Raw genomic sequence first — 14587 nt, forward strand, 5'->3', positions numbered from 1 at the left:
CACATTTGAGATTTGTGGCCATCATCATCTTCAAAACCTCTGGGTATTTGGTTTGTGTTTCTGCTTATAAATGAAGTTTTCCCATTCATCAATACTAGATAAAACATATGAGTTGTGACCAATTTGCTTTTTTGAAGACTGATTCCTTACCAAGGACCCATAGGATAAGAAACTGAGTGTCACTTCTTAATCACCTGTCTTCTCTTCCGAGTCTCATGCATTCCTTCAAGGTGGCTTGGTAGAATGGCTTAGCAATGTTAAATATAATAAAGCACAATGTCAAAAACAATGTAAATATTGCAAAAGTCTTTCAACCATTCTTTTCAAACACACTACACTGCTTCAAGAATTTTTGGAATACTTTGGATATTTTCAGACTGGGGCTACTCAAATTCCCTAGGTTGCTGAAATCACTGACACTCTTCAAAAACATTAAACTGCTTGGTTTGGCTCCTGGCCCTTTGATGATGGTCACCTTCCATTTTCCCAGTTATTTCTGTCCATTTTTTAACCATTCAGAAGTGTCAATTTGTATTTCATGATGTTGCTTATCATAATGAATAGTTATAACTGTTTTTAGATCCTCTGAAGAGCTATTCACTGAAACCGAACACAACTCAGGCACTCCTCAAATTGTGCGAATGTGAATTCGACCTATGATTTTCTTGCTTGATGGATGACAGATCTTTAAATAATCACTACCATACATTTAAAAATTAACTCTCTCTGAGAATACAGAAGGAAGTTAAAATGACTTATATTACATTCATTTGCTCAAGGATAGCAATTATGACACATTAGTGGAACAATGCCACCAGAGTTCAGTAATGTTCTTCTATTACTTAAATTCCTGACTCAGGCAGTATAAAAAGCAAAGAGAGCTCTGCAAAATTTACTAATGGAAAAAATAAGCAAGTAAGATGACTGCAGGAAGCCTAGCACAGTAAACACTGAAGGCAGAAGAAGCCTCATCTGGAAGAAACAGCAACAGACGTTCCCTGTTAGGATATTCAGACTGTTGTATGACATTTTTGGAAAGATGTTTAGGTTACGTCTAAACATTTAAATCATAAAACAAACATAAATCGTAAAACAAGCATATACTGTAAGATACTGTATATGATATATATACTGTTTATTACTTAAATTACTGCAGTACGTATGGATATTATTTTGTTCCTTTTGGTCACCTGAATATTCAAATCAACCACTGGGGTAGTATGATCGTAGGTGCTGTTGCCTCACAGCTCTTGGGTTCATTTCTGGACTGGGCAGCTCTCTTTGTGGACTTTGCATATTCTTCCTATATCTATAGTGTGTGAATTTTCTGGTGTTCTGGTTTCCTCCCTCTTATCAAACAAATGCTGGTTAGTTGAGTTAGAGGAAGAAGAGTTCTTTCCTTCATCCTGCGCTGTGTGGAATAGCTCTGGTATCATGTTGGTTCAGTTGTAGTTGGGATAAAGACCAGATGGAGAAGACTTAAATCAAACACTTGAAACGGCGAATTTGCTACATGGTAGTTAATCTCCATGGAAAGCAGTTACAATACTTTTTAGTTGCTTAAAAATATAAGTATAAAAACGGAAGGAAAAGGTTTAAATAATCTCGTCTAATGCTCCTTTTTAAAAAAATATATATTTGAGAGATTAATGTACTAAATAATCAACAGCCAATTTTTTAAAACAAAAAGAAAAGATTTTGTAAGACTCCTAAAGACGTACTTGGAAACATTTGCTGTAAAAAAAAAACAACAAAAAAAAATCAGTAGCCATACTGTATATTCAAGGCAAAAAGAGTGGAAAATGTGATCTGCAGAATTATTTGATGATTTCCCTTCAGGCATCAGGTCTGCTTGCCTGTCTACATGTTCCTAACCTCATCAGTTGCAATTCCATTAATAGCCCCCCACGCCACTGTCAGTGTGACAAATCAGGCGCTGTGAAGGCTTGTGACTCCTGTGGAAAGGAATGCTCTCTTCAGCCCCCGGGTAAAGCACAGCTCTATGATGGGAAGGAGAACAAAAGGGGATCTGTCCTTCAGAGGCATGCCAAGCTGCCAACACGTTGATGCTGTGGAAGTTGGAAGTTATCCTTGCCTACACTAGGGCTCATGGATGGCCCGAGTTAAGGCTTTGCACTGAGCTCTGGATTTGTGTCTGAATGTAAACCAGTCAGATGAAGTTGAGTTAGGTCCCTGTGGATCAGGAGGTGGTGGAATCTATCCAGACAAAGCTTAAAAACGAGGAGACAGGGGCATGCTCATAACCCGTCTAGGGTTTAGACAAATCCTACTGGGTCAGTAATCCAAATAAACACCACTGGTTATTAATATAGTGTGCTATCAAAATATTTCCTTTATTGTACTTTTTAATTTATGGCCACCTCACTACAAAATATCATATAAGGCTCCTTTATGGCTAAACATGCTTACACCTAGATTGGCATCTTAAACCATCTGCACATTAAAATCCAACATATTGGTTTCACATTTTATTTAAATGTATACTATCGGCACTTCTTGTCATGAGATTTGTATCAGTTTAACTTATCTATGTAGACAAGAGTGGAAGATTATATTTCACAGCCATTTGATCCATTTCCTCAAAGAGCTACATACAGTATTTCATGTTTGTCACTTTAATCTTGAGTAACTTTCCTTATACTTTGTTATACAGTATGTGCATTTATATTTATTTGTTTGTTTGTTTGAATATATAATCATCAGTACAATGTCTACAAGAGTCTTTTGTCTGTAACACCATAAACAGATCAGACTTCTACTTAAGCAATGGGATTCCCTTTCCATCAGTGCTTTTTTTCCAAGGAAGGACGTGCTTCAGAACAAGCAGATTTAGCTTTTTATGTAAATTAATAATAAACAGGTCAATGACGGTCTTGCTGAGAATCATACTAAACGTCCTGCAAGGTTAACAGTGCTTTCAAATTATTTAAGGATTTAGCTTTTAATTAGCATTTGCATGCAAAGCAATGAGAACACATTATCTGAATATGTTTGACAAAAATGTATTCAACTTTTGCTTCATAGGTTGTAAAGACCAGTTGTTGTTTTTTTTCCATTTAGATTAAATTAATTCTAGCTAATTAGGAACAGAAAGTGGTTTCCACCCAGTTTGTAAAGATAAGGCAAAATGCCAACTGAAAATCAAAAAGTGATAATTACTTAGCCCATTTAGGCTAAAACATTTTTCCATGATGGTTTCCATTAGCTAGAAGAAAATGATTTTCAAATCTTGCTCACTAAGCGATACTTTGCAAAAGTTGCCCAGCTTTGAAAATCAATAGCCACTTAGCCATGTGGATCTAGGAGAGACAAATGTGCACTTTCCTGGCTAATTTACTGAACCCGAAGGAACTGAAATTGACCAGGGATTGGAAATAGAAAATCAGCTGATAAAGAACTAAATGATAGACTGAATCCTGTTACAGTATACTAAGAATTGAGACAAATGAGATGGCAATATTATGAACATTAAATGCATCCTGGAAAATTATTGGGAAAGTGGGATTTTCCTCTCAGTAATGTAATGGACACTAGTAAACCTAAAATTAGCGATATTTCAGCGTATTAGTACTTTTAATTTCTAGCACTTTGAACAAAATCAAAAAGAAACAAAGCATTGAATTTCTAAGCAAATTTAAGCAAAGCTAAGAAAATTGCATCAAAACAGAAAATAATAGTGGTCAGTTATGATAATAAACATGTACACAACCTATCACGGTTAAAATAAATGGAATAAGCTAAAGGAATGCCAAGGAGAGAAAAGAGACCTCTGTAACCATAACTTGCAGAAATTTAATTATATAACTTTAGTTATGAAATGGTTAAACTTATACTATCATACAACTACATGAATGTCACCAGATATAGGTCTCTAGGCTGTGACATGGAGGCCATAGTCAGGAAATGTCAAATCTTCTGTAGGAGCATACGTCTACAGCTCAGAAAGACAGGGTAGCCAGCACAGATGAGACAGGTGTGCAGTTATGTGTTCTTGCTGTTTTATACCATTTAAAAACTTTAGATGCCACTTTCTAAACAAGCTGGATAAGAGAGATGGGATATATTAACTAAATGCACCAAGGGAATTAGGTTTATTTGATCATTTCCCTATATAAACACTTGGAATATTATACAATAATCCTGAAAAACCTGCACTGCAATGATGTGCTTTTACATTATTTTGAAAGATCTTATTTTTCCTCTTTCGTTCCAGCTGATTGGTTCAATCATTGGGCGACAAGGCACCAAAATCAATGAGATCAGGCAAGTTTCAGGAGCCCAGATTAAAATCGGCAGCCAGCTTGATGGGACGAGTGACCGGCATGTCACCATCACTGGGTCACCAATTAGCATCAACTTGGCACAGTACCTCATCACATCGTGGTAAGGAATGGCACCAGAATCGCAGTCTGAACTCCCTCTTAAGTCGGTCTAAAAAGACTATTCCTCAGCAATTTTGACAAGCTCTAAGATAAAGCAGATTCACCAATCGGCACAGGTCACTGGTAAAGAACAGGTAGTTGCAGAGCAAGGGCAAACATTGGAACTTGGGGAATGAATGGACAAGTGGAATGAGGTTTAAATGTCTTACTTTAGCCCCAAAATTCACAACGTTTTGCATTACCTTACTTGGCGAGGACCCCTAGCATTCCGTGAATGAGCTTGAAGGTCAGGAATGAAGTACTTGTTAGCAGGGCTATAATTGGAGTCTTGTAGCCTATGTTTGTCCTTTGCTCAATTGTTACAAAACAAAATAACATTCATCTGAATGATACAGTATAACAGACCAGTTTAAGTATTGTAACGCTATAAAACAGAATTTTTAATTTTTTTACTGTAAGAAACAAATGCGTGGCTTTTAAGCTATTAGGGCTTGGAGATCAATGTGAATATTACAAATCTAAGAGATTAAAAGATAAAATTCTATATTTTGTATTTCTGAAAAGCACAATACCTACAGTATAATACTTCATTCTCTGCAAATTGTCCAACATTCAGCTACATTTGTCACCCAAGAAGTATAACAAATATGATGTGTATTGAGCTGAATAATCAAGGTGGAAATTGTTCTTCAGCCATTTATGTATTATAGGTTTCAGAATGATTCACATGGATCTCTGACCCACTCTTTTTTCTAAACTCTTATGCTTGGTCTGATGTACTAATAACTGAAACAGTGATAATTCAAAAATTCAGTTTTATTTTGTCACTGAAAGGAGGCACAGCAGAATGCAGTGTCTTGTTTATTCCAACAAGACTTCTTCCCCGATGAATTTACAGTGAGGTGGCTACAGATAAGACATGAAACGTACTAGACAGCAGAATCAAATGTAAGACTAAAAAACACCAAACATTTCACTGACTCAGACCTTTAAACCTGCATACACAAACCGTAATTAATCTGAAAATTTTTTGTTTCCTTTTCCCAAGTCCCAACCCAAGCCATCTCCCTTAATTAAACAGCACCTCCCCCATGAGAACTGAGGCCCCTTAAATAATCTGTTGCAACCTCCAGCAAACACCTCTTATGATTTTTTTTTTAGTTTCTCTCGGTTTCTTTCTTTAACATGTCTTTTATTTAACCTTCTAATCCTTTTCCATCCGATCTCCCTCTCCTCTTGTCTCTCCCATTCCCCTCCACCCCACCTTTCCCCCCCCCACACCCTCCCTCCGTCTTCCTCTTCCTCGCCTTGCAGTTTAGAGACCGCCAAATCCACCGCCCAGTCCTCTTCCATCACGAGTCCCGTTGACCTCAACATGACCTTCACCCAGCCCGCCTCCCCCGCATCGTCCTCGGCTGCAGCCCTGGCAGCCATGGGTGCCATGCCCCCTGCTCCCGTGCTGGGCGCCCCCTACGCCCTCCCCCTCTCCAGCATCCTGGGAATGAAATCCGTCCCCTTCCTGGCACTGTCTGCCCCTGCCGCTGCCCCCACTGCCCATGGGACCCTAGCTTCCTACACGGCCAAAATCTCTTCAGCCAATGGGATCAAGAAGCCAGAGAGACAGAAGTTTGCTCCCTACTGATGTCCCCTGACAAGATGATCTCCTTCCTCTTTATTTCCCCTGCCTGGATTTAGCTGGATAGAAATCTTTACTAGAGACTGGATAGCTTTTTCATTTTGTAGCCTAGAAATGCATTATAAGGTGTCCTCTTTAAACAGTGGAGAGGACACTGAGGAAGTCAGCAAATATTTGCCAGCAGGAAGGTCTCTGAAGTCAGACTTATTCTGTCCCACCTCTCTCACTCTCCACTATTTATTGACAAACAAATGAGAACAAGTTATTTCCTCAAAGAGTTTGTAAATGATACACTGGTCACTGAAGCTAACTGTATGTATCTGCTTTTATACAATAATGTCCGTGTATGCTCCTGTATGACTTTATGATTTTTTTTAATATATATGAAATGTATAAATTGAATTGTTTTTAAAATGACTACAGCTTGAAACCTCTTTGCCGTATGTTTTTTAAAAGGCAGTTTCAATGCATTTATTTTAAATGTGTAGTTTTGTTTACTTTATTTATTATTATTTCTGAAATGATGGCAGGTATATACACAAGTTTTGGAGACCTGCGATTGATGATACAAAACAGGCAGTTGTTTCATGCTTTACAAAAAAGCTTGTTGGCATTAAGAAAACTTGCAGTCGTTCCTAAAAAGAGGTGGGGTTAAAAATTACCATATTAGTGTTTTATAGGAAGTGTGCGCTGCCACTTCTAAAATGTATCAAACCATTAAAATTTATTTAATAACGCATACTACAGCCAGTCCCATTTTATTTCTGCATTTCAAAGATGCTTAAAAGATAATTATTCACCATGAAATGATCTCTTGGCAGTAGAAACTATCTAGTAATTTGATTTGTCCCTCTAGTGTCAGCACCTAGATCTGCACATTGACTCTGCCTTTACAAAAATACTAAGTGACATTAGAAGATTACAAGCTTACTAAAAAAACTACATCACAGGTGTGCTGAAGGGCCTGTGTGTTTGTAACTGTTCCAACTCTCGCAACAGCACGTGATAAGCTGGGAGAAGCTGTTAAACTGGTCCAGTTAAACCAGTAACCAGCTGGTTTGATAAGTGAAGAGTTGGAATTAAAACCCACATACACACCAGCCCTTCAGAACCAGGATTAGATACTAATGTTCCTGCTCTACATTCAACTGGTGCATGAGTAAAGGAGCACATCATATGAAATTAACATTTAAAAGCTATAAAATGATAAAACACTAAAGTGTGAAACAGGTTTGTGCACATACTGTATGAATGTGACTGTGGCAAGTGGCATCCAGTTAAACAGTTTCCCAGTCATGGTGCTCTTGTTTTTGTTCCATCTCAGCTCCTTATTTATTAAAATTACTGAACCATTAATTTATCCACTTGTTTTTTTACACTTGGTTCTTACTTCCCTCATATGAGTAATATTTACAAGAAACGGGGCAAATTAATTTCCCCTTCAATTTGTTTTAGAATTGTTGCTCTCCCATAATTTTCTAAACTATGAAATGATTCCTAATTGGGGTGTCATTAATGATGTACAAAATCAGGTATTAATTGACACATTCCTGTGCCCAATGTCTCAAACAATCCCATAAAAATCAACCATTCTTAGACAACCGTTCATATTCAAATTCCACCTCGCAATTCATACAATAAAAAATGTCCAGCATGTGGTACAGAGTTCATGCCAGAGCTCACGACTACCCGAACAGCTGAAACCTTTTTTGAATAATAATTAAATTAAAGGTTCAATAAGCTTAAATAAGAAAGGACTCAGCTGGAATTAAAACAAATCAGAGATACTGTAAAACCATAAATGGGAAACAGGATCTAATTATTGTTTTATTTTAATATGAGTTTTCACATTATTTAAGAGATTAACCTTTTAAAGCAGTTTTTAAAATGCAGTTTCATGAATTTATCTTCCAGTTTTCCAACAAGCTTTGGTAAGGTATGCACACATTTTTTTTCTCCAACAGACTTAATTTGCATGAATATGACTGGCCTTATTGTCTATGCAAAACATCTGCTTCTGGTTTTTACAACTTTTTATTCTCCCATATATTCACAGCAGTGCACAGCTGCAAATGGGAAAGGGCTACTCAGACCAGTATTATAGGCACCTCATTAGCTTGTTCTTTTGTTACCCCAGATTCTGTGAACCAAATTAAGAAGCATCCATGCATTCAGCACAGCAGCTTTCACACACAAAACAATCCTAACTTTTTACACCAACAAATTTGCACTTGAAAATTGTATTTTGAACTGAAGGCCAAAAATGTTTTCCTAATACTGTAGTGTTGTTTTCATACAAATGCTAATCATTTGTGTTTACCACAAATACTTTAGAATTTTTTGTGATTTTTTTTAAATTTTTGTTGTTTGAGCAATGCCCTTCAAATAAATCAATAATGCATTAACCTGCTTCTGTTGCACAAATGCGTCTCTTCATCAACCTCTAAAGGACAATGGCAGACAAAAAAAGTAATGTATGCATATTCTTTTTTGTTTGGAAAACCAGAAAATACACAATTCAGATCTAATCTTATGCTTATGTCTTACAGTGGTTAAATTAAGCAAAGTCATCTCAATGTCTTTAACAATACACACAGAAAGCAATAGCAAATGTTCTGCATCAGGGATGAGTAGATGCGGTACTTGAGGGTTGCAAAGTTAGCCATTCCACCTATGATCTTAATTGCATAACTAAGATTGTCAAATCACCCATTTCAGATGTTAACCTGTCACTAATTTATACAAATTCATAAAACCTGAAGTCAGCTTAAGCTGTCTGCTCTTATTCTGTACTGTAGACTGAAAGGAACTGAAAGGCTTCAGGTGTCGTGGAACGGATTATAAAAATAGCACATGTTGCTGCATACAATTAACACATTCACGACAGTCAATACTGAAGTCAGCATTAACTTGCACTTCAATTTCAATTTTGGCATGTCAGAACACACACTCATTGAGGCAGGTATAATTTTTGCTTGTAGGTTACTGTACTGATTTGTTTTGTAAAACTGAGCAGGTGGGTCTAAAATACACCCACCTGCTGTTTCACTTGACAGACTCCCTCAGCATTGAAAGCCTCCAGGCTTAGCTGTGTAACCAGCACAATCTGCTGGCTTTCTTCCATCACCCCAAAACAAAATGAGTACAACAAGAGATCAAAGCGAGTCCAACATAGCTTTTTACAACTGGAAAAGCCAAACCAAATTCTTCGGGATATGTTATGGCAACTATAGTTTTTAATACAAAAAAGGCAAATGTTAGTGTATCTTTGTTTTTAATCAAAGACAACCTAATGACCAGGCAATAAGACTGGAAACCCTGGGGGAGACATTCTGTTTTTTCAAAACATAGTAGAAACAAAAGCTAAAAACAAGTTAAATAAATCAGTTCAACATTGAAATTGCTATTAACAACATGAAAATGGGAATGCTTTTGTATAAATCATAACATTTTCCTTGCTGGCTGGAAGATTAGACTTGAAGATTAAAGAACATTAAATACCTTAATGTTATAAAGAAACTGTAAAATTGCCTTCAGTGACTTCTAATTTGGCACTGATTTTTTATTTTGGCTCACTGTTGAATTGTTTCTGTGAAAATTTCAGTATGGTGTAAATTCTTAAATTAGATAAAGTGGATTTTTAATTCTCACCTTAGCCAATTTGTACACATCATTCAACTGTGATACATCTATTGAAAACTAACCACAAAACTGTGTAGGTCTAATGGGTATCTCTCAGTGAAACAATAAAGCTGCCACCATAAATCAAATCTCTCAGGATAATCTGTGACACTTGCTTAATTTGAAATAAACTCTTTTAAAAGACAGCTGTTTCAAAACACACTGTTAAAAAATAGTACCATGTGAACCACAATAAGAAGATCACAATACTCCCTGATCCACCCAAACAATGTTCATCAAAAATAATAATTTGTCTGAATGTCTGACCTACTCACTAGTTATTATAATCCTTTATCACTGGAACATCACTTTTGAAGTCAAAATTCAAAGAGTTATGTACCGACAGTATAAACATAAAACTAAAGTAATTAAGTAGATAAGCATTATTAATTACAGGATGCAAAAAGTAATGTTTTTCAGTTTTCTAAGAAGATAATATTATTACAATTATGAGCCAACTGGAAAAGGTTGATCGACCAAAGTATAGACCCAAACAATTATAAAGGATTTTACACATCTGTTATCGACAGCACAGGATTAAAAAATACTCAGTTTGAAAAGTCTTACAATAGCCTTAGAATACTGCTATGACAGTTTTGTCATTCTATACTAATATAACTAATTTGAATTAATTTTCTGAAACTTCTTATAGAAATCAGCCCTTTATGATCTATTGTGTTGATAAAATTAATATTTAAAAGAGCACAATCAAATTATTTTATACGAAGTAAAATTTTAGCAAGGTATGAATTAATGGTTTGAGATGTGACTAGACACAAGAGATTAAAACATATGTCCAAACTACAAGTTAGAAACCCATATCTATCTTAACTATTAAATACCAGTTATTATACATGATAGTCTATACTGATCCCAATCCCAGTTTTAAAAATCTTTATTGTGCCAGAGGCAGATGTCATTTTAAGACATCAGATATTGGTACTTTTTTCAGATCACAAATAAAAAACAATACTAGTGAAGCAATAAGAATTTGGGTTAACTTCTGAATTTGTGTAGTACAGCATTAGAGAAATACTTTTACTTTAAAGCCTACTCCCAGATAGCCAAAGTCATTTGTGGTTTATAGTAAAAGATCAAAAGAGATGGCAAAGCATATTAAATTCATGTAAATAAGCAAATAGGATTAAGTCAAACAGAGTAAAGAAGGGACACACAAAAGTCTCTAAGACTCTCTAAGGCAGGATTTCACAGTCCTGCACAAAAGATATACAGTGCCTTGCAAAAGTATTCAGTCCTTTGCATAGTTTTCATATTTTGTTGCATTAAAGCATTCAGTCATTACACTTTGCAGTTGCAATTACATTATGTAAACAACCTACTCCATACATTCAAAGCAAAAAAAAAAAACAAAGACATAATTATACAATTAACATGAAAGGAAAGGGGAGTCATAACTGCATAGTTATTTTGGCAAACCAAAATGGTGGTGGCAGCATTATGTCATACTGTAGCATCAGATATTGGGAAGGTTGTCATGACTAATGGGAGCATACAGTAGATGGAGGAAAATGTGATCCACACTTAAAACTGACCTAAGAATAAGAAAGTGAGTGGCCCAGTCAAAGTCTGTACTTGAATCTTTATGAGAATCTGTGGAAAGACAGTCTGATAACATTTTCCATCCGTATTCTCCAAGCAGCTAGAGCACAAGATCAAAAGTTTGAGCAAATCTGCCAGAAATGGGCAATAATTACACTAAGCTGGTATACAAAGTTGGTAGACACTTACCCAAAACAGACTTTAATTTCTGACAAAAAGAAGCTCCCATCAAATATTGAGTTCATAGGTATGAAGATTTATGCAATCGACATATTTCAGGTTTTTTTTCCTTTAGTTTTTGCTAAAATTACTGCATTTTATCTTCTCTTTAGAATTCATCTGTTCTCTGCATACAGGTATTTAAAAAATGTATATGCATCATTTTTGAATTTCACAAAATGGGACACCATAGGAAGTGTCTAAATACTTTTGCAAGGTATTGTAAGTTAGTAGCTGTCACCTTTAAAAGAGAGGACCAATATATGTGCACTAATGTTGGTCAAACCCATACCACCAGGATCTATCTTTATGTATTCTATTAAAAATACTTATGCAACATGGGTGCTGAGCCAAATCAGGTGAAACTGTGCTGCATGTCTAAGTTATATTAGCCAAGCCAGTTTCATTCAATTAACTAAGTTGCTTAAATGCTATCATACGGTGCTTTTCTCATGTTTATATCAATCTTGCTGGAATATCTCTTAACCCTTTTAAAAACTAGGACAAATTTGACCAACCTCTCAAAAACAGACAAACAGTGAGAGCTCCAAATATATTTATACAGTATTTTGTCAAAACCGTAGCCAGTCAAAGTTCTATACTGAACAAGATCATTGAATGATGACTTTCCTATCCTCGTGTTAGGAACATGCAGAATGCTGCTATGTCTATTTTCACCTGTATCACTTTACTGTTCACTTTTGGTTTCAGTAAGGAAAACATCCTTGTCACAAAACTATCCCACTGACACAGCGGGACATTCTCTGTGTTCTACGCAAACATTACTTCACAATCATCAAAAAAACAACGGTTACAGTAGGTTTACACTTCATAATAATGTTTTTTATAAGGCCCCTTTTATTAAGAAAGAGAAAATCTCAATCTAGCTTCACAAATTTAAATTACTCCGTAATTAAAACTAAAATAAGAAACAAGGTTATTTGTTCATACCACACTTCAAAGTACAAAGAACAATGCAGTTTGGGCAGTGGATTTGTCTTCAGGGGATTACAGTTCTTTAGGTAATGCATCTTAAAAAAAAAAATCTTGTTTTTTTACCATATAATTAGCCCCTGCTTTATCTTTTGTAGCTCCCTACTCGAACCTCTTCGGACATTAAAATAAGCCAGTTTATTATTGTCTTTAGATGTGAATTATAAATCAGTCTTTAAAGTAGAAGCTCGGGATAGAAAATGGTTGTTTTATGATGTCTGAGAGTTTACCACTTAATAGTTATCTACTGGGTAACTATAATATCATCTTTAACGTACCGAGAAAAGAAATATTGATTATGGTAGGTTGTAATACATAGCATTTGAGATATTTTTCCCTTTAAGTTGAAGCTCAGGAGTAATTAGAACATCCACAGGCCAACTAGCTACGGAATAAAACAAGTAGACAAAATCAAATCACATCCTTCTAAACACATGCAGGCATTATGGCATTAAACCACAAGATGCAGATTATATTCCCAATTTTATATCTTAACCCCCCCCCAAAGGAAGCAACTCCCAAAAGAAGAAAATGAATAGTCAAATCTGAACTGGAGAATGAGTACACTTGCCAGATTGCATGAACAGCCTGAAATTCAAGGACTATCAATGACATCTGTCCTTTATTTGGGGTGTTTTCTCCTAATGAGCTCAATCAGTGGCCATCCAAAGGAGGGAGGCTTTGTGAACTACAGTATCTAACAGCAATTAATCTCCATATACACACTGACCAGATTTTGGCAAAATACTTTTTCATGGTATCAGTCTTCTGTCAATGATTTCACAGGTCTTTCTTGTAATTTATTAAAAAGGGGAAATCTTTAAAACTTATTTGTAGTGCAAGTTTCCTATTAATCATGTTTGTTGCTACTAAAATCGAGATTCCATTACCAAAGCTTATTTTCAGTAATGCCACCTAGTGCAGACACAGTATTATCACTTCATTTTGATTTTGTAATGGACTGAAAAATGAAGGGCTGAAGTGTAGCACCTACATTCTATACTAGCTGGCCAATAACACTGCAGGTCAAGTAAGGGGGAAATGAGGGGGAACTTTAGAAAGGCCAGATTGAACAACATCAAAGTGGAATTTAGCAGGATACCAGGGTTAACTAACGATACAATGTCATGGATTCATGGGGACAGGACTTAGTGTCATTCAATAGCAAGGCACACCCTCACTGCTGCCGCCGTTGTTGTTGTTTTAAGTCCAATGTAAAATATGCCAGGCACCTACTTAATCAGCCTTCCATCTCTTTATTGGTAGCCTAATGGACTTATTCATAGTTCATAAGCACAACCCCCACACATTGGCTGAAAAAGCTCAGCATTGTTTTCAGGATGTCGCTGCTCTGGCTGAAAGACTGCCTTTATATACTATGGAGTACAGAGGAAAACAGGCTTTGTGAAAATGATATATTGCCCTGTGTGCAGTATAGAGCATGTACTCTATACAGAGACCCTCAGCTGTCACGCTGAAATATAAAGCTGTAGTTTTCATGCCTCTGCTGACTTCGTTTCTGTGCTTTCATGTCACAGCCATTTTACCAATGCCATTCCACTGTCCTTAAGAGTCTAGGGGCTTTCCCCTGAGACATTCTGTCGCCCTCCCAAGTCTATGAATTTCACAGGCTTTTGTGCACTATCACATTACACCATTGTGGAGAATGGGGGTTAAATGGTGCAGTCCCACACCACTAAGCTGTACAGGTTACTCAGGGATTAAGGAAATTCCATTGATTGTCCATTAATGTATATCATTTGGGTTTCGATGAATCTGAATAAATATTTAATTACTTTTCCATTTCAAGGGCTTTAAGAGCTTGTGTTGCTTTGAAACAAACGATGTTGGTCAATGCAGCTTCTTACCACTTCCTGAAACTGCACTACAGCCGCATAAAGGAAGAGTCCCACCCAAGGGAACAGCCCCCGTACCATTAATCTCCCACGCATATGGTAGGAAAAAGCATTTCCAGTTACCAGGTGTGAAACACTCTGAATTAAAGTAAACAAGACTGTCTCTAGTTTGTCATCAAAAAGGAAAATACTGTAGCTATGAAATTATTAATCATTGTACAACCTCTTTTCAGGCTGCT

At 36.3% G+C, this 14587-nt stretch overlaps 1 protein-coding gene across 2 annotated transcripts in view; it reads left to right on the forward strand.

Annotated features, from left to right (window-relative positions):
- Window positions 1-8441, forward strand: part of pcbp4 (poly(rC) binding protein 4) — a 58644-nt gene extending 50203 nt beyond the window's left edge. For both annotated transcript variants that reach the window (XM_088915675.1, XM_088915676.1), the window contains 2 exons: window positions 4235-4404; window positions 5718-8441. In XM_088915675.1, the coding sequence (XP_088771801.1) occupies window positions 4235-4404; window positions 5718-6045 (498 nt within the window). In that variant the 3' untranslated portion in view covers window positions 6046-8441. The remainder of the gene's footprint in view (window positions 1-4234; window positions 4405-5717) is intronic.
- Window positions 8442-14587: the final 6146 nt, after the last annotated feature.

Source organism: Atractosteus spatula, chromosome 5 (assembly GCF_055471065.1).
Source record: "Atractosteus spatula isolate fAtrSpa1 chromosome 5, fAtrSpa1.hap1, whole genome shotgun sequence".
NCBI lineage: Eukaryota > Metazoa > Chordata > Actinopteri > Semionotiformes > Lepisosteidae > Atractosteus > Atractosteus spatula.